This window comes from Pochonia chlamydosporia, chromosome 3, assembly GCF_001653235.2.
Source record: "Pochonia chlamydosporia 170 chromosome 3, whole genome shotgun sequence".
NCBI classification, from domain to species: Eukaryota; Fungi; Ascomycota; class Sordariomycetes; order Hypocreales; family Clavicipitaceae; genus Pochonia; species Pochonia chlamydosporia.
The window spans coordinates 5330064-5355722 of record NC_035792.1 but is presented as its reverse complement, the minus strand read 5'-3'; the positions used below and the strand labels follow the sequence as shown (position 1 = coordinate 5355722).

Below are 25659 nucleotides of genomic sequence, written 5' to 3'. Positions count from 1 at the left end.
CATAGAACTCATCCCATTTCTCTTCTGCCTGGCTCCGGTCGGCTAGAAAGTAGGGCCGGCAATGTTGTAATACTGCCTTGTTGACGTGCCAAGTGCAAAGCAGGCCCTTGGATAGTGGAAACCAGGCTGCTGCAGCGTTGATCGCGGCCAAGCATCGGTCTGTCAAGACAACAGAGGGAAGTTCGCGCTGATAGAGGGACCTAAGATGCTGCAAAGCCCACGAGTAGTCCTCTTCTGTCTCTCCAGAGAGAACTGCAAAAGCAATACAGAAAGAGCGCTCACAAGCGTCAACGCCAACCATGTCAAGAAGTGGCATCTTGTGCTTGTTTGTCTTGTAGGTACAGTCTAGTAGCAGGATATCGGGATTGCATTGGAGGTAATTGATAGAGTCTGGATGGGCAAAAAAGATTGCTGTAACCCGATTATCTGGATCTAACCGGACCTGACAGCAGAATCCCTCCTCACGCAATTGGTCGACTAGTGCTTGTATACTACTTTGGCCTTCTCGTAAATCTCTTCTTGTTGCCGCAATCTGATTGTAGACATCTTGCTGAGTTGCGAGGGTACTGGAATTATTGTGGAGGTAGGTCCTAATTTCCCGAGGAGCAGTTCCAGAGGTTGTAAGGCTTAAGATAGCTTTACTATCATTCTCGCTAAGCTGGCGATGTGCTGGGTGTACAGATGGGTCTTCGCTTGGCGGGTGGTTGTGTAGTGCATATTCCTGGCCTGGTCGATGGCTTAGGACCCAAGAGGTTCCATCTAGGGACTGTTTCGCTAGCACTGAGAACTTGCAACCTGTCCCGCGGCTACATGTACGGCGTTTTCGTTCGATTGACGTGCTTGTCCCAAACAACCCAACTGAGGCGACTTCACAAACTAATTATATAAAAAGACGAATAAGCCGACATCGGGGAAGCTCACCAACATCAATTTTAGATGCTATGGATCAATTTGCGAAGGGCACATGCAGAATAATGCATAAGATAGCTCTCTTAAAGGCTGAGAACCAGCAACCCTTCCCTCTCGGCTACCTGCTCTAACACTGCTTCGTCCGCTTTGTCCAGCAGTATAGGATCACCTTTATCCATAATGCCTGCCTGCAGCCATGACCGCAGCACCTGACAGATAACAATCGTGCTTGCTTCCAGCTGATTCCGAAGAGGCGTCACCATGCGGCCTGCCGCCGAAAATAATCTCTCACATTCCGCGCTCATCGCCTGAACTATCACGAAGTCCAGTGCCATTCGCGAGAGTCTGGGGTACTTGAACCGCTGCGCGTGCCAATAAGCCCGCGGGTCCCGAACGTCGCCATCCGTTGGTAACTGGTCCTTCCACCTGCTATGCTCATCTTCCGTCTCATCAGAGTCCCGTTCTTCGCTTGGACGTATCCAGGCCTCATCCTTGAATTGTTCGAATGGAGAGTAGTACTGTGTCCGTCGACGCTTTGTAGCTGGTTCACCATGCTCCACCACAGAGATGTCCACTGCCTTGTACTCTCTGTCCCGAACTGACTGTGCCATGTCTTTCGCCTTGGAAATCCATGCTGGCCAGACCACACGGTCTCAAAATAGCCCCATCGATAAGCGGGGTGCAGTGCCAGCGACGTGTAATAGATTGGGGTCTCATCTAGCTAGTTGTAGTATTCGTCGAGATTCTTCCAGCCAAGATTAATGTTGACGCTGAAGTGCTCCGGTTCAGGATACAAATTGACCATAGCTTTGGCTTTCTCCAGTTCAGCCAGCGGGAATTCGTATCCCACGATCACGTCCCACACGTTCCCATAGGACTCGACATGCCCCCCTTTGCGCTTTCGCTGAATCGCGTCACCTTCAAGCGCCTTGACCGCGTCCTCAAAGCTGTGAAGGATAGTGCCCAAGCCGTCCAGAACGGCCCAGTCCTTGTCGTAGAGCTTGTTCTCGTCGCGATATGTGGCAGTCATGATCGCACTTGCCTTGAGTCGCCCAGACCGCTTCGAGGTGTTTCCTTTTCCCACTCCTGCTTGTGCTTTAGGACCAGTGTCTCGAGATACGGTCGAAGCTTTAAGGCCCGCCGGATCATGTAAAACTGCGATAGACAACGGGTTTCATTGTCTACAACCACGCTAAGTGGTCTCCGAGTTCTGATCCTAGGATCCTCCGATGCAGCGAATTCCAGCTGTTGGATACTGTGGAGAAGAGAGGTAAGGACATCAGACCTGTGGATCGCAACCACGAAGTTGTGAAGGTTTCCGACCGGCCCTTTCTTCCGCCAGAGCTCATGTTCAGTCGTAGCAGATACATCTCCATGACCTAAACGGCCTTCAAATGCATCAACATCCTTTCCAAATAGGATGGCCTTCACCACAAGGTTGATTACATGACCAAAGCAACCGGTCCGCCGTTCCATGCTGCAGAATCCAAATCTCTCTCCAATAGTCTGCATTGCGGTGTCATTGTTTGGCGCGTTATCGAGTATAAAGTACCCAACTTTCTCGTCTGGGATCTCGTACGACTCCAGTATTTCGATGATCTCGTGTCCAATGCTGGCTCCAAAGTGTCGAACTGTAAGTTCAGTCACCCCAAGAATAAGCTTGCGGGGCTGACCATCTTCACTTCGAAAGAAGCATGCGCAATTTGATGATTGGGAATTGGACGTTCCATGCCAAATGGTTCGCCATTTCGTGGCCGACCTTTACCTACTCCCATCCGAGGACGTTGAACTTGAAACAGAGAGTCGCCAATTTCTCGAGATCGTTTAAGATGCCAAAATGGGTCCAAGTCTTCCTCCCTCAATGGCTTATCTTGATGAGCTAACTCCAAAAGTCTGTGAGCACAAGGCAAGCCATATTGGACCTTGGTAGAGCCTGCTATGATTCCCGGAGAGACCTTGCTCGCTTCACTCTGGACCTGTTTGCCATCTCACCTATGTCGGATGAGCGCGGACGTCTTCTTAGTAGTTCCAAGCTTATAGTGGTTGATCGACGGCGTAGGCTGAAGGTAGGTATTGTTGAGGCGTGCGAATGTCTCCAGGCCCGGTATGGAAAGGCCGCTGTTGAGGATGACAGTGAAAGCGAGGATAATAAGAATGATGACGACTGGATAAATGGATAGTAGTTGAACATATTTCCTTTCCTTCTTGCACTCCTGCTATTAGTGATGTGGCCTTGTACAGTACGTGTACGTACAGTACTGTATTTTAGCCCTAGTACCGTACGTACAATGGGGTTGTACAATACAGTACATACATACAAATTTCCCCTTCCTTTTTGGGCAATAGTGAGCCCTGCCCTTGCACCATTTTTGAGCCTCAAACCTCAGATTCCACCTCAGTGCCAACACCCAATATATCACCCGTCGACTGTAATACACCCTCCCACTCAAAATCCTCATTGGTTGAGGCCATCGCGCCGTCCATCCAGACCTTCTTGCCCTGCGCATTCACAAATAACTCGAGATATGAATCTTCGAGTTCTAGCCAGTCCTTCTCCTCAAGATCCGCCCAGCGCTTTTTGTGGGCATACTTCTCGTCCTTGAGACGATCTAACACGCGGTCGTTCATAAAAATGAAGGCCTGCATGTCAGCGTGCACTGGCGTAAGGCGATTCCGAGCTTTTGTATGTATAAAACTAATAGCAGAGAAGCTTCGTTCTGAGGGTACGGAGTTCACAAGTGTGTTCATCACCTTCACAGCTACTCTAGCCAGAATCGAGCCCTGGTTGAGGAGGCACTGCCATGCCATTGCTGGCTTAAAGCCATCGTCGTATACGGCGCTGTGCTTATTAAATAAGCCGTCTGGGCCGCCCGTACGCATTCGGAAGTGTGTGAATTCGGAGAGAGCACGGTGATACTCGTCGTTGTTTTTCAGATGTTTCCGCAAATACTCTTGTACGCGCGCAAAGACGCTAGGTGGCAGTTTCGAATTCGGACCTGTTGTGTCAGGCCGGAGGGCATCAGCGACCCAATGTATATTGTACGTTTGCTTATCAAGCCGTGCTTTGAATATAGCGTCAATATCATCCCACGGAACATCAGGAAACTGATCAGCCTCCCTCATCTCGGCCCACTTGCTTTTGATTTGCAGCCAGCGATTTACAACGTACGCGATTCCCGACTCATCAGCCTCGGAAGCGTGTTGAAAGTCGTTCACAGGCTTTAGCACAGCGATCGCAGTCTCAAGTTTTAGCCAGAAGCTGTTGTCTTTGATGATCCGAACCGCTTCGGGCAGGAGAACGGGGCACCCTTGGGATCGCAGCTCGCCTCGTACATCTTTTCGAATAGACCAGTCTCTGGCAGGGTCTCGAGAACGGAGGAGGGAGAAAAATGAATTGTACTGAGAACCCCAGCGTGTAATTACACTATTTGGTTAGTATGGGGATGTAGCCGACAGACAGCTGGCGAGTTACCTTCTGATCAGCGCGCGAGTTATTCCGTTCCACCTTGTGCGCTGGCACGTTCTCAATCTTTGCAATTGTAATTTAGACCGTGAGAAAAACGTGAGAAGTGTGGTGACGTTATCAAAGAGATCCTCAAAGAATGGAAGGAGAAGGATATCTTTAATTAAGAGCTGAAGGCCGTGAGAATCGCACAGAGAGAAGTTGACATGTGAGAGTTCTGGGAATCTCCCTAGTAAATCGTGTACCGAGCGCATCGTATTTTCGGTATCCGTACAGATAGAGTTGATTCTGGAGAGATCACCGCCGCACAGTTTCTGCATTTCTCTCCATATCAACTTCACCCAGTTCTCTGCTGTGTGCTGTTCGTCTCCCGTATCAAAAGTTTTCCAGTAGAAAGCTGGGCCGTCTGGTATTTGTACCGAGATATTAACGATTCTGTGGCCGGAAACATTATCGGAAGCGTCAAATATTATATTGAACCATTCTGAGCTAGTAATGCGTTGGAAAACCTCGTCAAGGAGTTCCTGATACAAGTCGGGGAGAATTCTCGTGATAGCAGCGCGGCTAGGAGGCTTCCAGCCAGGCTTAATGCGAGTGAAGAAATAATGCCAACGCCGGCTCTCGAACAGGCTGAAGGGGCGGCCGCCAGCGATTACGGCGGCGGCGGCATCATAGGCGAAACTGTTACTCTCGTCTTGCGAGATATGCTGAACTCCGACCTCGGTTATCTTCTTTTGTATAGCTTCAGAATATGGGGGAGGATGTCCAGCTTCATCTTGAGCCTGACGCTCTTGTTGCTGCTTGCCTTGCCATTTCTCACACGCAGCGAGATGCTCTTTAGGCCGCCCAATAGAAGTGGCTGCAAAGTCCTTCTGGCAGTGACGGCATCTGTATCGCTTGCTTTTCTTAGGGTTAGAGCGGCCGAGGTCAATAAACTGTCGCCAAACAAAGGCAGCGTTAGCTTTGGTGGGCGCCATCTTTTTAGCGATACCTTCAATTGGTACAAAATCAGGAGTGCGTTGAGCCATCAGAGCTTTTGTACAGCCCCGTATTTGTACGATATGACCCACAAATTCCCCTATTTGGAATATCGTACGTACGCAGTACACGTACGTACTTTTTCTTCTTGTACGTACGTACGTACAACAGTGTTGTACGAAAAGTACAACATCACTAGGCTAGAAGTTCTACTGTTCACAATTAAGACACGTTACCATAGCGTTTACACTTGTTAGATTTACGATGCCTCACTTGGCTCACGGCCAGTGCAATTGATGAATTACTGAATTATTCATTCAAAAACTGATGATGCCTGTTGTTATTCTTGTTCCTCTCTCTTCTTCAATTTCCTGTGGGCGGGGAAGTTCTTTTTGCTACCCTTCATCCAGACAGCCACATGCCACAGTATGAATTTGCGCCGCTTTAATCGCATATTCACGCCAATCTAACATCTGACACAAGAGCATATTGTGCTTACTTTGAATGAGCGACCTGATCTTGACAACCCATCGTGAACTAAGATAACCCCGGCGTATCCAACATTTAGCGCCGTATCCACCATGCCCATCTTGAGAGCAGGGGCCTAAAAGATATCGGGAGAGCGTTGAGGGTGCGGGCCGGAGGAACAATAAAAATTCAAAGATCAGGTAGTTAGTTCCAAGCGGCATTCGTCGCATAGCGCGGCAACTAATCAATGCACGACTATAAAACTACATCACTCAATTTCACGACACCTAATACATCTTTTTCAATAGCTAGTATGCTACATATTTTATTTCTTAAAGAATTTATATCACCTGTTGAAGAGGCAAACGTCAACAAAACACATATATATTGGTGGCTAGTGCATTGAATCGATAGCATCGTTTAAACTGCGGATTCCGCAACAAGTGCTTATCATTGCAGCGGCTTGCATAAGAGGCCCATAAAATAAGGCTTTACGAGAACGCGGCCCAGGTGAGCAGCGTATTGGGCGCTTGGCGTTTGCAAAGCCCTTTTGCAATGCCCACCTCTTTGTAGGTTGTGCAGGGGACTGACTCGCTCAGAACCCCAATCAATTGCTGTGTCATATCCTAGTGTGGCGGTTGCAATTAGTAGTAGGATAATGGTGATAACGGCTTGAGGTGGTAGTCGTACCCTTTGTACGGAGGACAGTTGTCTCATTATTTGCTGTGCTCCTTGATTGGGGAAATAAATATGGCGTTCTAGATCGACAGCAATCCCATTATCCCTGGTTAGGCTGCGCGAAGGTCCCAGCGAATTGTCGGACTGAAATGAAGCGCAATAACGTCACACTAAAAGTATAGTACATATCAAGCCACATACATGTACATGCTCATATTTGCGAGCTTATTACATGAGCAGAAAGCCTCGTTTTGTTGCCTTTACTCATGAATCCAGACGAATAATGCAGCCGCAGTAAGCCAGGCATACGGAGCTTGCCGGCTACGTTTCAAATTCACAGTGAACTGCCAATGAAGCGCTTGACAGTGCCCCCAGGCTCAATTTGCAACTGACAAGGATTCTGAATCAACCCAGATTTGGGGGTTGAAGTAGCCCTCGTCTGGACATCTGAATACAATACGCGGGAGTCGCTCTCCCCTAGTCTACTTTTTGAGCATATGTACAAGGAATAAAGAGTTCTCTGTAACCCGTTAGTTATGTCCTTTTGTACTATAATAAAAAGGAAAGCGAGAAAATCAAAAAGGAAACCCGACAAATTTAAAGAATAACTAATTCAATTAAAAAGGCTTCAAAATGAGAAATCCGGCAGTTACATAAAAAGGCAGAAATACGAAGATTGTGTCATGGACTAACCGCCAGTACTTGAGACCCAGCTCTGCCTGGTCTGTAATTAGTTCATCTCGCTTAGTCCCTGCTTGACCACGAGCTCGAGGCGAGCCTCGATGTTATGTACCGGAATTCGATAGAGCGGTAGGATTCTTTGGCCTTGATGTAGGATCTATCGTAACGAGTGTCAGAATCATCAGTTACGTGGGAAAGTCATAATTGCAAAGATACTAGTAACGTACTGTTAAAGCTGATGTTGAATTCAACTATCCAGATGCTATGTTTGGCAATACATATGCCGGTTCTGTCACGTGCAAGTCTACAAGGACTTGTACCGTAACACTCGAGCTCTCGATCTTTCCTTTCTCTTTATTTTTAGATGGACAATATAAAGGCACCATCATTATTGAATAAACTGCGGCCGAATATCTTACATATTGTTTCTCAATTGCAGTAGCTCTATTGGCGAGCTATCTCTTACACCAGATTCACCAACGAAACAAAAAAAAAAAAAAAAAAGGAAAAAGAAGGGGGGGGACGTAGAACATTGTGTGCCTTCAAGTTGGCTGTGCTGGCGGTGCAGGCTTTGTATGGAGTACATTGTAACTGAACTGAGTTTATTGACAACTAGCCAGACGACTGCGAGTATCCTAGGGTGAATAGAGAATAGAAAGAACTACATCAGGAGAGACGCGTCCGCGTCTCTCCGCATGGCCAAGTGGGTACCAAGGCCGGTTTAGGCCTCACCCGTTACATACATATATATCTGCTCTCAATAGTCCTTGATGTTTGTACTCCGCATATTCTACTTTTATTGCACCCAAACCTATAACTAGTAAATTCCATATACTCCGAAAGATTATAACTTGGTGCACGGCTCTAGGGCAAGGACAGGGCGTGATGAAAAGTCAGATATCACGGCATAATGTGGCAGACGTTCCAATAATCCGCAACACTCTCAGTGGCAAGCAGCGCGGCATTTGAAATACCCCTGGTGGCTATTAGCAGGGGTCATTAATCTGCGGGGTTAGGGTGGACCTATGCGGGATGGTCAGTTATAAAGTTGGGGGCGGAGCTGGGGTCTTGCCAGGATTGTTGGCCGCATAATGTACAGTAAGCCACGAAATATGTCGGAAACAGTTTGGCGAGACGTTCACGTACCTGTACCTGTGCAAGTATTCAGGAACCCAGTCGATAGGGTAAGTCTGAACGCCGCCATACAGGCGCCAGCTGATCTGGATGATGAGCCTGTTGAGAAATACATGGATCCGGCCTTGTCGGGGTCAAAGGCCGGACGTGATTGGTCGGAAAGCAGGTTGGACAACACCAGTTAAGTGAGTCAGTGATCATGTTGTCCCCTCCACAGGACTAAAGTGAATGCAGGTGTTAATTGTGCTGGGCCTAAGATTTACATAGCCCCGTGTTTTAGGCTTTAATTAATATGTGTATGGCGATCCGTTTGCTTATGTGCTACAATCGGCAGAATATGCTGTGCTGAAGAGTAGGGTCAATATGGGTCATCTGTCCGGGGTGCATGACCGCGATAACCCAGGTTTTTGCCAGGATGCAGACAACGTATTCCGGCAAGCAACGCACAGACCTTCCGAAAAACGCCAGTGGTCTGACATCCTAATTATGTCGGGACGCTCGCCGCAGCGTCGAGGAGCCTACCGCAGGCAACTGAACCAATAGATACCTGTAGTTTCAGCCTTACAGGCTGGGGCGATTTATTTGGCTTCACCGCGGATGCGCTTTCCGAGACTTTGCGACCAGAGTTATCGTCAACTGCTCCTAACGCCAAATCAGTTAAACTAATACCAGAAATTGGCAATACGTTTCACAAGTGTGAATTTATGTCGTCTTATTGGCCCTTGGGAGCGGATGTCCCTTAAGCCTAGACAACGCAACGCCTGCGCCACACAACGACTCATGACTTGCTACACTCAGAATTCTCTCCTGCGATAATTTAGTCTTGAAGTTCTGGTACGATGTGCTTGCAGGGCTCGACCATCATACAACCCCTGCATGCTCCAGGATATGATCTGTTAGGTTAATCCCCAGAATCGCATCAAACGTCGATCAAAATTATCGTCTCGCGTCCACAGGCGCATGAAGGGGAACTGGGGGACAAGTCTAACATTTATAGACTCAACGCGATCCGACCCGAATATTTTACAACTTCCTTCGCATAACCAGTCTATCCTTGTTCTGAGCTTGTTCCCGTTCACCTCTTCTACCAGAATGATCGACCTTTCATCCATTTACTTCGGGCTCTTTTTGGGAATCTTCCCTTTTACTGTCGTCAAGGTCATACAACAGTCTCGAAAGATCGTGGCACGCTCACGAACTTTTCGAAATGCCTACCTATACATGATCTGGGTCGAAGCTGTGGCCTGCTTTGTCATCGCCATCATCACCTACTTGTACCTGATTGGGGTGGTTCCTGACAGGTGAGCTCCCCCCCCCCCCCCCCCCCCCCCCAAAGGATGATTAGGCGACCATATTAACACGGCGATGCAACAGCCTCGCGTTTTTCATTGGCTCTGGTAAGCAAAACCGGGAATTTGCAGGCGCCTCGGCGTTATCGAAGCTAAAAATTTACAGTGGTTTTATGGGTCCTCCAAACACAGCTCCTCCCACAGATCATCGCCAACCGGGTCGGACTGATCATGGTCAACAAGCGCAAGGCAATGTGGCTGAAGCTGGGCCTCGTCTCCGCCATAGGATGCATCAACATCGCTGTCGGTGTCATATGGACCAGTGCGCACATGCCGGGCGCTACCACTCAGCAGATATATCTGAATTACGCTTTTGAGAATGCGGAGAAGACGTTCTTTCTGCTTGTTGACCTTGGACTTAACCTGTACTTTCTGTACCTGGTGCGGTCCCGCCTGATTGCCCTTGGTCTTAATAAGTACTGGCTGCTCTTCAAGGTCAACGTTGCCATGGTCTTCCTCTCTACGGCAATGGACGCCCTCCTCGTCGGCATGCTGAGCTTATCCGATCCCTATCTGTGAGCTCCTCCAGCAACTAATTCAATCCCGGGTATTCATGTCTCCAGCCCCGTGACTGACACACTTCTCTCTCGCGCGCTAGATACGTCCAATTCCTCCCCGTGACTTACATCGTTAAGCTCTACATCGAGCTCACTATGGCCGGCCTCATTGCCAAGATCGTCCGGATCCCCAACGAGGGAGACTATGGCTACCCGCATCACTCGACTAGCCACAGGCGAAAGAGCAACACGCAGTACGCCACGTTCCCGGAACCGAGTACACGTTGCAATACCGCGAATCGAAATAACACGGAGAGTCCCTCGTTTGGCAATGACACTCAGATCAACAGGGGTGGCGATGAGTCGGACATCCAGCTAGCCAAGTATCCCGGGGACGGTGGCATTATGAAAACAGTCACTACCATGGTGGTAATGGAGAATGACAAGGAGTCTGGAAGGACTAATTCAGGGGGGGAGGAGGATAAAAATCCCAGGGATCTTTGGTAGTCAGATGTCATATGCTTGTAGAGTATGCTCTAGTAGAACCAAGGGTGCGCAACACTTAATTCCATCCAGCACTGCCGTGTAGGAACATGGCAATGGTGTGGAGTAAGGTAACACCCGGCCACAAGCAAACATGGAGCAGACGCATATTTGCGTATTGTACTCTGTTATGGTACTATTATGTCTACTATCATACTATTATCTTTACTTCTGTGAGGGGCTGGACCACTCTTTGTTCAACATAAGGTTGCCGTACAATTGTCTATCTAAAGCTGAGGAGAAAGAAAGGAGAAGGAAGCTCGCGAGAGCGACGGATCAATGGTTGGCACGACGGACCAGTAGTAGCAGCGCTCAGTTAAAGTAAGTAGCATCTTGTATGCTCACTTCCACGGAAATTAGCACTCGTAGTATATAGGCACCCTAATTTTTCACTCTCCATAGATAGTACTCTAGTTCCTAGTTAGGTCTCAACACGATCACTCTCTACGATCAACTGGTTACGGTTTACAACCCATCACCAACGTGACATTTACTGCTCAGACCATCGACACCCTAGTGTATCTGCCAACATAAACCTAAGACTAGGCTTATCCCTTGGGAACCAATCCAAGTCGTCACAACGCGAACTCGACTGATGCCGATGCTAACAAAGCCACCAAATGAGATCAATCTCAGTCACAGCCCCTGAACATCGACCATCTCATGTAATCCGGTGGCCAGCTCCTCGAGAGCTTCCAGCTCCTCTTCTCTGCAATGCTATTGATTCGTCGGCTTCCAAATACGCTTCTGACTGAATAGATTAGGGAATGTAATGTAATGTAATGTATTCACGCCCGGAGGGATTTCCCTAGAGGGCCTTACTACTTGCTACATACTCTCTTCTCATGCTTCCTCGTAAAACCCAAAGCCCTTGCGTAAATCTCTTTCAGATCTCTCCACACAACTAGTCTTCTTGCTGGCGGGTCTCGTGGGGGTTAGTAGCAAGTACGCTTGAAGGCAATTCTCCAAGTGTTCAGTTTCCTCTCTTCGGCCGCTGAAGCGAGACCTGCTGTCGTGGCACGAGTGTGCGTTGGGGTTAGTCGGGTGTTAGTATTGGGGAATGACTACTACGGCATCCATGTTCCTACTCCTTCTGCGTAGGATAAAGCTTCGGACAGTGTCTGCTGAACGATTCGTGTGGGCCACCGCACGGCACACATTTCATTATCTCCTCATGACAGTTCTCGTGTCGATGTCCTTCTTTGGCGCATCTGGCACACCGTTGCTTTCCCTTGCATTGGAACGCCTTGTGCCCTATTTCCTGACAGTTGTAGCACTGCTCTGGTCGCGGTCGTCGCTCGAATACCCCTGTGCAACCTGACTCGCCGCCAGCGTGGAAGAATCTCTCCGCCAACAGCCTTCTTGCATCGGCTCCTTTGCTCAGATACACCACCATCGATCCATACGCTTTCGGCACGTCCCTCCTGCTCAACCAGGCTATCTTGGCAACCTTGGCCTCGTTCTCTTGTCCAAAGGTTTCTGCTGCACCCGCCAGGACCTCTCCACCATCGTCCAAGACCGCGGTGCGCCTTACATTGTCGACCTTGATCGGGTAGAGTTCGTCACGCAACACCCGAACCCCAGCTGCCAGTCTCGTCGTTTCCATAGCCTGTTTTACCATCTGATGCTCGGATTCGTCTCTGCAGGCGATCTTGATACGATTCGGGTTCTTCGGGTCCACCGTGACCGCACGGCACCGCCTACCATCGTGTCGTGTTTCACGTCAGCCATGGAGAATTCTCCACCGAATGAAGGAAGCTGGCGGATTTGGATCTCGAAAATGACTTGATAAATAGACACCACACTATTGACGTAGCCTGAACAAGAGAAGCCAATTTATTGGTGGAATACTGACTGAAGCGTCGAACAAACTTAACGGCACGTGGGAATTATCGTAGCGCGGAAGCGGCCCCACAGTTTGCCTTTAGGAGATGATGTTGAGGAGCTCCATCGGTGCCACGTTCGGCCAGCCAAGATGAAGCGCGAGGGGAGACAGTTGAAGGGGGTTTAGAAATGAAGAGCAGGTCTGTTGGTCGATCAGAAGCTATCCTTAATGCTCGAAATCGCAAATCGTAAACCAGATGAACTTGGTGTTGGAGGAATGTGGTGCGATGGGGCCGCAACCCCGCTTCAGACAGCCAGTAGGTCAGTAGGGCGCTGGGAAGATATCACTTCAATCCCATACATGACGGCTAGTTTCAACTTCAGCCAACGTAAGTGGTGGGTTTCAAACAGCCCTGCTATGGGCTGCATTAACCACCGACCGCCTGATGGCCAAATCCCCATGTGCGCAACCGATACGTGGTTGGAGCACTGTTGGACAGAAGCAAGCCAGCGAGATATCCATCCTCTGCTTGAGGCCGCTCTCCTCCACTAGCATGCAACAAGCAGTTCCTCTTGCCCAATGATATTCTTCTCATGCGGGTATGACGAGCGGTACCACAGACTCTTCACCAAGCATGGGTTGTATCTCCAGAACACTATCGCAGCGGCGGGTGAGCGAGCCTGTTCTGAAGGGCTGTACAGTTGAGCTGTGTTGGAGCTCCTAAAACTGTCAATAGAAACCTTCTGACTTCTCTCCCTGCCTGTCGGGCATGAGATCATCACGGCACTGACGCGTCGCGACACGACCACGATCACGGCAAGCTCGTTTATCACTCTTTTTGCGTGTACCTCCCTGAGCCCAGCGACTTGGCTGCCTCGGGTTGTCAAGTCACCACTTCCCGTGGAGGAGGAGCTGGGGCATATAACAAGCAGCATTCACAAATGGGCTTCAGCTCTCGTCTGCTACACCGTCAGCACGTCCTCACGGACCGCACGGGACGCAAATCTTGGTACCGCATTTGCGATGCAGTCCGAACTGCTTATGGTTTTGGCTGTTTACTCTTCAACTCGCCTTTGCATCATCGACCTGCTCTTCCACCGAGTGTTTCACTCATAAGAGGACAGCAAGCCATTTGCAGATGTCTGCTGTCACTGTCGGAAGCTGCGATCTTATATCTTTGATCTTTGCATCTTCCTCTAAGATCTGTGACCTTGTAACTTCGATCCGAGATCCTGGTAAAAATAGCTATTCTTGTACACCCCGGTGTGCCGCGTTAGGAGTATTCTCAAGTAGTAGCATATTTGCTGGACACAGGTTTGTGACAACTTCACGCTACTCTTCCGCTATTGTGCTGTACATGTATCAACCTCCTTTCCCGTCCTATGTAGCCTTGCTTCACTGTGTAAGTGCCCTTCAATTGAAGGATCGATGGAGCCGCCCGAGTGCAGACATTTGGGAGGTATCTATCATGACGCCTACCCTATATGCATATCCTAAAATCGTGATCTTTATATTTTTACATATTTTTGTTATTTACATAACGACATACATATGTATATGTATGTATATATTAAGGAGTGTTATCATGATACTCTCTGGTGTTTCTTCTAATGGTTGGGGTTGATTTGGTGTCCCGTCGGGGTTGGTGGATGTCTATAGCTATGCACTACCGGGCTACCAGAGATTCTAGAACGAAGCACCCAGTTCTCGGATAGAAGAGCTTGGAGATGAGAACTAAATTGTGTATTGCAGAAACTCGGAATTCGACCGCCAAATTGTGTATAAAAGGTCACTGGGTAACTGAAACTGCAGATAATTTTTTTGCTCCATCAACAAACAAAGTCCACCTTACTACATTGCCCTCCTAAGAAGTAATGGCTTGCGGCATCCACGCCAGTGTTCCAAAAATGAAGCCTTTACTTGAAAGAGCATCTTTCACGAAAACCACGAAAACCACCCCAAAAAAAAAGGGGGGGGAAAGGAAAAGAAAGAAAGAAGGACAGAAAGAGAGACGGGAAGAACTCAAACGCACTTTCCGGCAACTCAGTCGCCCGTCGCACTATCTCACCCACATCTGAATGATATCCTTCTCCATCCTTGTTCCCACCTGCTGTCCTTAACATAAAATAAAAGAAAAAACAAAAATCACACACACGCACACAGCCCAAAACAAAAAAAAAAAAAAAAGGCACGGAAGAATTCAGATGAACTCTCCAGCACAACGACGTTGCCTCTCGACTATTTCACCCACATCCCTAAACGATGTCATGCTGCATCTAACTGTTCCCACCTGCCTACGTATACCGTGTGCTGGGCCATGCCCTTTGCACACGACCGGCACGATGGTCCATTATTGCACCACAGACTGCTTTTTGCGCAGCAGGTTTTGACGATTCAGGGGATCCAACGAGGTGATAGTCCTATCAACCAACAGAGTTAGGCGGAGTCTGGACAGAGGTATCTCTGATGATGGAGAGCTAAGATATGTATAGACGATGGTTGGGTGCTGCTTAGAAAATGAATTGAATGGTTCTGGTTGAATACTTATGCTTCGATGTCTGCGGTAGTTGGTCTCAATTCGAATAGTGTCTCGGATTTTTCCACTCGTTGCCTGCTTTCGAACGGGGGATGGCCCGGCGAGAAAGCACACGCGCGTGGGAGAGGACGAGAGAGCATTTGAAAAGAGATAGTTACCGCAGACATCAAAGCATTATCGCCAACGTTGCTTGCTTTCTCGCCGGGCCGATCCCCCCGGCTGAAAGCAGGCAACGTTTGAAGGGCAGGTAGATAGTCTCAGTTCTGAATGGAGTCTCTCGTCCTCTCCCAGATGTTGTCAGCTTTCTCGCCGGGCCGATCCCCCCGGCTGAAAGCAGGTAACGTTTGAAGGGGAGGTAGATAGTCTCGGTTCTGAATGGGGTCTTTCGTCCTCTCCGACACATTGCCTGCTTTCGACCGGGGGGTCGGCCCGCGAGGAAGCAGACAACGCGTGCGGAAGGGAAGGAAGACTGCCATAGATCATCGAGGGAAAGCGGAACATGGTTAAAGTAATTAAATATACCACACAATGAAAAATAAGGAAAGTTCTTCTCCAGTCCGTAGATGTCCAGAGTAGATGCCAACGTATCAGACGAGTCACCCTCCACCGTAGTTTGTGGCACGACTCCAAATATAAACCACGGTGCCCTTACGGTGCTAGCAGGCGCCGCATAGAAGTTACGTAGATTCGAGATATTTCTGTAGAGTTGAAACGCGTGTAGTTATCGTAAAAATCGGCGCCGAGAAATCAGATTTGAGAACTTTGATCTTCTTGCCGATCAATCAGATTCCTGGCGTTTTGGTGTGACAACCACGAACAGGGTATGGTGCGGGCATCCAATAGGCAGGCTGTGAGATAACCTCTGCCGGCGGCTAAATCCTGTGGACCATCCAACGCTTAGACCCTAGATTTTCATTATGCGATCCGCGGTCTTGGAACCTCGATCCAAGAATCTGGAGCCGGATTTTCGATTTTGACAAAATTTCGGACGTTTATTCGGCAGCAGATGCTACTTTGAGGTCAGCAACCCAGACCCCAGCCTTTCTGCCCCAACAAGACTCCTCGTGCCGCTCTGGTCGCATACTGTTTGTGGCGTTTGTGTCGTCGCTACTGTATCCACCTCTGAAGCTATTGCTTGCTTTACCACCTGACTGCGTCATCACTGGGATTATGCCCATGGCTGGAAATTGCTCCTATGCAGAAACTTAGGCTTAGCCAGAAGGACCTCAACTTGAGTGATGACTCGTGGCCATGTACACTGTAGATCAGGATACACGGCAATTTCCACTTCGTTCAATTCGGCGACACTCTTTTTATGCCACCTGCACAAGCCGCAGCATGCACGCTACGGCACGGTTGCGGAAAGGCTCCATTTTTGCTCGCACCACGAGGCCGCGGCCTGTTCGACTGACGGGACACACAGACCTTCCTTATACTTTTCTAACATGTGGACAATGCGAATTAAGAATCCAGGAGCCTCTCGTATGCATAGTTAAATGGAAGAGTCTACATCTGGTGGATTTGCGGAGGATTTTGCCCAATGACATGATCCGTACTCGCTCATCAACACCTTCCAGACATTAATTACAACTGACAGAGGAGGAGCTGCGTTTTCTTGGACAAAAGCCTCTAGTTATGTCCAGCGCCCCCTCCGCTTCGCGTGGTTCAGTCTGGTCTTGGGGCGGGCACTCCTTCATGGGTGCGTTGGAGCATTCGCTGAAACGGTGGCCCTTTTCTCCACAGCGATCACAGCTCTCGTGCCATGCAAGACTGAACCCGGATGACCCTGGGCTTGGTCCGCCAGGTGCCCGTGGTTCCTGCCTTGTTCCAATTCGCGAGGCTGCCGGAAACCTCGTCCCCGACGAGCTAATCTCGCATCTGATGATCGATTTCGCGATAGAAATCGACCAATCCGTAGTAATCCGTTGGCTTATGCAACCCGATGACACGCCCATTTAATTCATCCGAGATGGCGTTCTCCAGCACAGGTACTAATGCATCGTCAGCGTAACCAATCTCCGCCGCGCATCGCGCGAAGTCCACAAAGAAGTCGTCAAATGTACGTCTCCCCGTCTTGAGCGTGCAAGTTGAGCTGCCGTCATGGGCGCTGAAGTTGTGTAGATGTATATTAGCATCAAATTCATTTGAAGTCTATGAAGCCTAATAAGGCTGCCCGCGGTGGTAGTTTGTAAAGCCAGGAAAGGGATATGTACTAACGTCTCTGCCTCGTAGCCTGGCTTCGAGGTCCTTGATTTGCAGGTGAAGCAGGACGGCTCATAGTGAGGTTTTAAGTTTTCAAATCAATAATCGCAGTCACAATTGCATATAAGTTGGTGGAACCAAGTCCAACGGCAACAATTGTCGTGCATTATTAAAAAAAAGTCCTCTGTTAGAGGGAACCGTCGTCAACACGGTTTTGTGCAACTTTAAACAGCAAAGACATTTGATGCCATATACTAGCGCAACATATAACATTGTATACATGTAGTTACTTCAAGCCAGAGGAGTCCATGTTCCTGGCGTTCTTGGTGTTCATCAGACAATGTACCTCCTTAGATCCAATGTGGTTGCCGCGACTGTGCCATCCTCCACGGATTTCTTATGTCAAGGAGGGTGGCACACTAAATCGTAACTGTGACTCTCCGCGGTCGGTGCAACATGAATCGCTGGACGGCCACCAACAGGGGCCAAGGCATCAGCCTTGGCGCTCTGGCGGAGGATACCAAGATCGAGAATCAAATCTGGCATGCCGATGTTAAAATACTCCGTAATATTCGTAGTAAGGGATCCTATCAGTGGCTGTTGCGGCTGTCGCAGGGCATTAATGTTCGAAAGAACGTGATATACATGCATTGTTATGCTTTGGCTTATTGTCTTTGTCTTCCATTCAGGCTGTGGCAACTAAGTTGACAGGACTGAGCTACCATCCTAACCTAGCCAGCCGCACCGGACAGCAACAACACCAAATCATAGCCACTACTATAAAATTCATATATGCACTTACATTTCACTAAGACGTTCAAAATCTGCACGCAGTATAGACGGAGTACGTGTGTGATTATACTGCAAGGGCTGCTGTGCAGCAGCCACGTACCGGCCATGTAAGAAGCCATGACTTGACAGCGGCCACCTCGAAACTGGTTGTAGCCTCTTGTCGTACTCTTGGCGTCGTAGAAAGCGGGTAGTCCAGTTGGCCCCAGCAACGGGTGGATCGTCACGTTTGCCCAAAGTAGTCCGCTCCCGTAGTATGGAATTGGCTGCGTCTGTTACGAACTCTGGTCGTGCTGCAAGGTTGCTTCTGTCAAGGCGATCGATATAGCGGCATAATGCACTATCTTCTGCGCGCGAAGACTTGGTATTGACTGCAGGGCGGCCTTTCTTAGGCAATCGTTTGGTGGTCAACACTGCGAAGTTGTGACCAAAAAATGTGGGGGCGTGGCAGGAGTACAGAAACCACAAATGGTAGACATAAGGCAGAGAGATTTACATTTGGAAACGGGCGGTTGGCCCAAAGCGAGTCAGCGGGACATTGTGGCTCTCGCAATTTGTGACCTATCATTGAGTGGCATGGTGGGAGCCGTAGTCAGTAGGGTACCCTGTTGCAAAGCCCTATGTATTCTACCCACGGAGGCTGAAGGTGGCGCGGTGCACCGAGACGACAGAGGGCGAATGACGGCAAAGCGATATGCTGGCCGGGCTAAAACTGGGGCAAAATAAATCCATCGACCGGTGGTGTTCCCAGCCATTGCTAATGTAGAGTCTGACGAAGAATGCATGGCCACAAAAGAGGCGTTGACCACAGCTCAACACGTATTTCATTAGTTGTACCGCCGTATGACACATCACAACTGGGTCTGTATCCTTTAAATCATGAATCAAACCAATCCACGGTAAGCATATTGTAGTATAGACCATTCCAAGCCTGGTTTCAGACATGGGCCAGGTGAGGGTCTGTGACCAGGTACAACGGCGCGAGTGTTGGAATTGTAAACCAGGACAATTAGCCCGAATTCCATGGTAACATCCCAACCTGAGAGATAAGCACGTGCCACGCAGTTGCTGCGGGGTACGGGGTGGGTGTCGCAATCTTTTTGGCTTCCGTTAGACAAAATGGGGTTCGAGGAATGAGTTGAGATCCAGGGGCCAAGTAGTGAATCAACAGAGCTTGTTATACATATATATATTGGGAATCTGAACGGGTCGTATACTGCCGGGTTAATCCATAACAACTAACTTTAAGCCAAGTTATGCCAATGCTCCCTAACTTTTTCTATGGCCAAACGTCAAGCGCGAGTAATATCCGTCCCCGGGCCGATCGCAGTTTCGACCTGGTCATTCTATTCCTGCGGCTGAGACAACTCCTACCTGTCAGCTTCAGCTCTTCACTAGTATCCCGCCTTTACGCCTGGGTTGGTTGCAGTGGCTCCGTGAGGCGCCAACTATCCAATGGCCATCATCGAGGCAACCATCTGGTGCCACAGACGAAGAAGGAACTACGTGGGCCAGCTAAGTGTTGCACGATATAAGTCGGTGTCGTTGCTCAGAAATAGAGCTGGTTCTTTCCGTTGCCACTAAAACATGGCCTTTTCCTTGTCTGCATCTCCTGCCGTTACTGCGGCAAAGCCACAATAAGCCACGATCCAATACCCAAACAGATCCAAAAGAATCACCTGATCCAGGCAAGGAATATTCGAGAAGCCTGCAGCTACTATTGTACGCCGTGTCCAGCCAAAACAGCGCTTGCCAACACCACCAAGCGAAAGTGTAGTTACTGGTTGGTTGTTCTGGTTGGTCTGTCATGACTAGCGCACGGGAAGGTTGGACCCCTGCGTAAATGCTACTGAAGGCCAAAAGAAATGGACGAGAAGATGTTGAAAGGTCGCATGAAACAACCACAACAAGGGAACAATCACTGCTTGCTACCAGGCAGCCCAGGATGACGGATTGGCGATGTGGTCAGTGGCCATTGCGGCCAGTCAAATACAATACGCGTTACCATCCGCGGCACGGCCAAGGTGTCCCGCCCACTGACCACTCTGCGGGGACAGCATCAAAAACGCCACGCCGCCAGCACAGTCGATGTCTTCCAGATCCAGGATGTACCAAGCATGATCTCTCAATTCGTTAGTACTTTGGCGCAAACGGCTATTGACCCTGCATTCTCCGGCATCTGTCCTATCCTTAAGATTCTCACTATCTCCCGAAAGTTCGGTGCATTGGCATATAGCGGATCGTAGTGTTACGAGTTCGCCCGACCTGATGTTTAAATGGTGGTTTGTGAACCAGGTCTCGATGCCAGTTGGGGCATGATGGTTTAGTTCGAGATTTGGAAAGGGAACGGTGGCGGCGAGCCGTCAACAGGAATAGGGCCCCAAAGAAGCGCAGCACGCCGAGGTGGCGCCATCCACCTATGGAGCTAAGATTTTAACATAACCACATACATCAATTGGACGTCAATAGCTGCAGGTGTTAGATTCTAATCACATTCCAAACAGTGAGTGCACTCATGCGTTATCTTCGCCCTGACCGTGGTTTCGTCAGACATGGCTGACAGGAAACTACCAGCGTTGCTTTCATAAAAGCGGTGCGACCCCACCATCAGGTCGATTCGGAGCATTAACATCTAGTCTATCATTCCATCTTTGCATCAAACTCTACTATATATTGCCGCTCTGAAGTATCTCGAAGCTCGTATAAGTCACCTTGTATCTCCAAGGCTTCTCATCTAGTACGAGACTGTTATGTGGCACCTTGGATCCCTAGGATCTCACAGGATATTATGCCACCCATCTCGTCAACCAGCTCTTTTGGTAAGATTACCTAGGAAAATGGCATCCTGACTTGAATCGTGGTCTCAACACCTCCACAGCTAATGATGTATCCGGAGCGTGCACTAACAGGAGGTTTTCTTCAGATACTCGTAGTGCTGCGATTTCATCGCCTGAACTGCTGGCTCGAAAACGAGCTAGGGATAGAGAATCTCAGCGTGTTAAGCGAGCTCGAACCAAGAATTATATTAGGTACCTGGAATGCGAAATTGAGCAACTTCGTAGCAATCTCAAAAATGATGAAACCATCCAGCAGCTGATCTGTCGCAATAAGTCTCTGGCAGATGAGCTTCAACAGTTCAAAGAGCCAACACGTATTTGCAATATAACGCCACAATGGAATGGGTATGTCGTGGACAATCCAATTGGTTCTTATACCATTGCTGCGAATCACGAAACGCAGGTGCCATCGGTTTCGAACCGCATTTGCTCTCTGGCCTCTTTGTCGTCGGCTTTTATGGATAACCTGGCTGGGAGAGGAACAAATAACCTATTCTTGCAGATCCCTACACCGGAACCCTGTTTAACCTCAGATTCGAGAAATCATCACCATTCTGAGCGCATTTCTGAGTTTCAGACCTTATATCCATAGAACCATCTCGAGATTCTGGCCAAAGCACAGTGCGAATCAGGATTTCAGCTGCTTCTTCTTATGTGGTTAGCAAGTTATATCTATAAATGCAGCATTATATTTAATAGCAAGAGATACTCTAGTTAAATATTGTCGCTTTTTATTAAAAATGGCTGTTTTTTCAGGGGCTACAAAGTGCCATTTTGTATGGGATTTTGGGGTGTCCTGCTCGGTGGTGTCCAGCTCGCTTGTGGAGTTGTTGCGCTAAAAAGAGCAAAAGTGTAGGCTTACTGGATTCTTTCCAGCACCTCTCATAGCAGCTTATATTCTACGCGACAGGAGTACGTTAACTAATTCAATTAAAAAGACTTAAAAATTGAGAAGTCTTGTAGTTATATAAAAAGGCAGAAAAACAAAAGGTTGTGTTACGGGCTAAAACCCCGTACTTGAGACCCGGCAAGCCGGGTCCTTGCCAAGTGCGACTTCCGCGAATGGCAGGAAAAGGAAACGCGCGCCACGTGAACGTCATTTCTGGGCACTAAAGAAATGTGGGCATGTATGTGCATATGGATTTGGACAGACATGAGTCAAGGGCGTATTAATACTAACTGTTTATGTAGAGGTATATTGCGCGGTTCGCTTCGAGAATCGGAAACCAACAGATGCATCACCACATCGAGTTGGTTTCCGAGGGCCACGAGGCAAAGCACTTAACAGTGCGCCAAACAGAATTCGATGTGCCGTGGAGAACTGTGAAACAAGGCCGCGCTCAAAACTGAATGGGTGGGCACTTATCTGTAAAGAGACTGTAAGGCTAAGAACCTACGACTCTAGCACATGCTTTATACTTGTGCGGTTGCTTGAGAAGCTGACAGTACGGATGATGATGATGATGAAATGAACCCAGCATGGCATGACGAAAGCATTTGGAGATTGTGAGATAATTTTGTAATCTTCGTGTTGGTGAAAACTTGAAGTGGCAGGAACAATCTGTCCAGGCGATTTATTAGCCACCCAACACTCGTCATCAAGTCTAGGGGCAATGTTTGTCCCATCCCCACAGGGTTTCGCGTAACCCGTTAGGCCCGCTCCGCGGCTGCCGGGTGCTGTTCATGCAAGTTCACGGGATTCGGCTCATGCTCGGAGGAAGGACCCGCTGGCTTGTCAGCGAGGTACGCAGATCTTAGTGATTAAAACGAGGCCCAGTAGATTATTCAGTCTTGGATGGGTCGTCCGTGAAAGCTGCGAAGGGGATCGCCGTTGCCAATGTGTATTTCCGCCTGGAGTCTAATGGCCATCGTAGTTCCGTCGCCCATGAGTTGACACCTGAGGCAGACGACCTCTTTTGCTGCAGGTTCTGGAGAAGAAACCGATCGGCTAGCTGTCCGAGGGATCCATGTCTCGAATCCACATATGCGTCTCGTTTTCAACAATTTTTTGTGCTTCATCACGTCAGACAGAGCACTTCTTGTTCTTGTGCCTGGACTCGGGTGACCAAATGCTCCCACCAAGCTAGTCGTAAGTGAATGGGTTGATCTGTCCCGAGGGTAGGTAGCGACGAGACGGGGATGTCTTTGTCAATCCAGCTCCAAATATGCAAGAGCGCTGTGTGTAAGGGTGGAACACTCTGTATTGTCCCCAAAAAGGCCATTAGCTATTGACGCTCCAATATTACCAGAAGGCGCTCCGCAGAGATAGTAAACGTACACTTCTGACGGGGGTCTGGAGGACTTCATTAAACCAGTTACTCGAAACAGCTTTATGTTCAGGCACAGTTGCCAATACTCCTAGTAAGAATACAGGAAACAGCGGTGCCTGAGCGGTAAAATGAGTTCCCGATGTTGGCATAATTGTGATACATCTGGCAGGATCATCTAGCTTGGATACCACCTCGGGATGATTTCTAGGGAATCTAAGAACTCGACAAGTTAGTGGTTTCGTAGATGCCATATCAAGGCCTCGAATCTTGCTACATACCGGAACACCCGACATTGGAGATAAAGAATTGCGGCAAAGCGCCAGGCTTCTGCAGTCACATCCGTCATTGACGCGTTTGTGTCGATCTGATAATCCTTTGGTCGAGATCGTATCCATTTGATCATTAGTGGCTTAGTTTTTGCATTCTCCCAACTCCTCGACTCAGAGCTCCACTGTCTCATCTCGCGCAGCTCTGTATACAAATATTTTGCGGTCACCGGCACGATTGGGGTCTGCGGCTCTTGCTCCAACCGTGCTGCACAATACGTTATCTGGCCCATAATGTGAAGCAGCTTCTTCGAAAACCCACAACCGCCGTGGATTTTATACATATCTTTGTCAGTCCCATGAAGAAGCCAACCAAATCGGGATGCCTCCTCTTGAGCATTGAATTTGCGGGGTGATGGTAATGAGGACATGGGTTGGGCCAAGATGACCAGTGTGGCTAACAGACAGACCGTCTGACAGACCGATTGAGTCCGTCTGGCAGACCGCAGACCGACAGACCGGCCATTCTCGTCAGACCGTCAGACCGGCGAGGCCAGTCGGTCTGGGGTGGTCTGAGTCGGTCTGGGTGTTGTGCCTAATTGGGCAATTGTCTCAGTGCCACCACCACTGGCCAGCTCGGCCGTGGAAATATATATGCTCAAACTGACGCGTCTACGCACTGACGCGTCTGCACTTGCAGGAAACTATTGCAAAATGAATGTCGTGCTCCGTACATTACGTTGATACCGAATTATGATATCTTCTAGCAGAGCGTCGAGCCCCGTGTCATCTACACCCCAGTCTCTTGTGTTCGATCTACCTCAGACTCCGAACCATTCTGCAACCCGCGAACTGGGATCGCAACAATTTGACATCCTCGCAGGCGCCAGCAACCTCCCCCGATCTACAAATGCTTAGTTTTGAGACCCACGTGGCGCAAATCTTGACGCCACCCGAGGCACAGGACACGTCCGGTTGCCTTGCCATCCCTATCGCCAATCCCCACTTCCTCCCGCGCTACTCCTGCCACGCCACACTTTATTTGGAAGAATGGTGGTTCTCGAAATAAAGTTGGGCCTGGCACGAGTAAAAACTTTGATAGGGCCCACATAATTCCATTGTGGAGATGCACATGAGCATCTAGTTGGCGCGCCTTATCCGAGCCTGCCCTAGCTTCGTGTAACCCGGAAGGGAAGGGGCTTGATTTCAGCCTTCTCCTAGCAGACCCCCGCAAGTCAAGTTTCAGCTCCAAGCCTGGTGGGGGCCTTGAATACGATTGCACAGCCACTGCTCTTCCCACCCAACACGAATAAGACGATTGCACCAAAAGTGACGGAGCTGAAGGGATTCCACAATCCGTCCGTCCCAGTGACTGCTCAGGCAATACTGAATAAATTAGGACACTAATGTTCGCTGGCAACTTATGCCGCCACTAGACAAGCTTTAGTATTAAATAAGTGTGTCTCTGAACATGTGGAATCCATCCCCCTCAAACGGCCCTTTCAATGGTCACTTTCTTCAAGATGGCGAAAGTTTTGCAAGGAAAATACGAGGTGTCTTTCTCAATTCGTGTTTAGGTCATTACTAAGACTTGGGAGATAAATAGATGCCGAGGATGACAAGGATAATGAATGACAGGGATGGAAAATCAGAGATTGCACATGAAATGGATTGGAAGAGAGAATAGAAAAACACACAATACACACACACCCGGTGTTCTAAAACTAGCTCTCCACAACACCACCACTCACAGCCAGAATTCTAAATATCACACCTGTGGTATGTGACAAATTGGTATCGCCTAACACAGCCTCAAACTAAACTTTTCGCCCTGGAGGCTAATCACTACTGAACTTGTCGAACCGATGGTGGGTGCGTATAATTGACCAAGCCACATGCCCATAGCGGTCGCCTGGAATGAAGAATACATTTAGCGTAGTTCGGCTAAGATCCGAACCCTGGACCCTACGCACGCCACTCGCAGATTTGTCGTTTGGGGAAGGGTTGTATGGACTGCTTTCATCAAGCAGCCAGTCTTTCGTATTAAGATCAATAATTAGCTTTCGTCGATATATATGACGGACAAAGAAACCTCCACAGCTGCTGGTCCCCTGGACTGACGCCTGAATCGCCAGCGACCTGGATCGGCAAGTTTCCTCCATGTGTACCTCCAAGCCTAGCGATAAATCGCCTCGATGTGATAGCCGGACTACTGGCGTTACATCCTCTAGCAA

At 48.9% G+C, this 25659-nt stretch overlaps 5 protein-coding genes across 5 annotated transcripts; 2 read left to right on the top strand and 3 right to left on the bottom strand.

Moving 5' to 3' along the window:
* Window positions 1-992: 992 nt before the first annotated feature.
* VFPPC_15021 (transposase-like protein) lies at window positions 993-1520 on the bottom strand (the record flags this gene model as incomplete). The annotated part of the gene is made up of 1 exon (XM_018292783.1): window positions 993-1520. The coding sequence occupies one exon, from the start codon at window positions 1518-1520 to the stop codon at window positions 993-995; it is 528 nt and encodes a 175-aa protein (XP_018136109.1).
* A 1765-nt stretch (window positions 1521-3285) lies between these two features.
* On the bottom strand, window positions 3286-5349 carry VFPPC_17447 (transposase; the record flags this gene model as incomplete). The annotated part of the gene is made up of 2 exons (XM_022429155.1): window positions 3286-4333; window positions 4382-5349. The coding sequence occupies 2 exons, from the start codon at window positions 5347-5349 to the stop codon at window positions 3286-3288; spliced, it is 2016 nt and encodes a 671-aa protein (XP_022285659.1).
* Window positions 5350-9403: 4054 nt separating this feature from the next.
* On the top strand, window positions 9404-10664 carry VFPPC_12411 (hypothetical protein; the record flags this gene model as incomplete). The annotated part of the gene is made up of 4 exons (XM_018290301.1): window positions 9404-9612; window positions 9686-9708; window positions 9767-10175; window positions 10259-10664. 4 exons carry the CDS (start codon window positions 9404-9406, stop codon window positions 10662-10664), a joined length of 1047 nt encoding a protein of 348 aa, XP_018136108.1.
* Window positions 10665-11784: 1120 nt separating this feature from the next.
* Window positions 11785-12321, bottom strand: VFPPC_17080 (transposon I factor; the record flags this gene model as incomplete). The annotated part of the gene is made up of 1 exon (XM_018294829.1): window positions 11785-12321. One exon carries the CDS (start codon window positions 12319-12321, stop codon window positions 11785-11787), a length of 537 nt encoding a protein of 178 aa, XP_018136107.1.
* Window positions 12322-12753: 432 nt separating this feature from the next.
* On the top strand, window positions 12754-13706 carry VFPPC_17079 (hypothetical protein; the record flags this gene model as incomplete). The annotated part of the gene is made up of 3 exons (XM_018294828.1): window positions 12754-13076; window positions 13135-13217; window positions 13300-13706. 3 exons carry the CDS (start codon window positions 12754-12756, stop codon window positions 13704-13706), a joined length of 813 nt encoding a protein of 270 aa, XP_018136106.1.
* Window positions 13707-25659: the final 11953 nt, after the last annotated feature.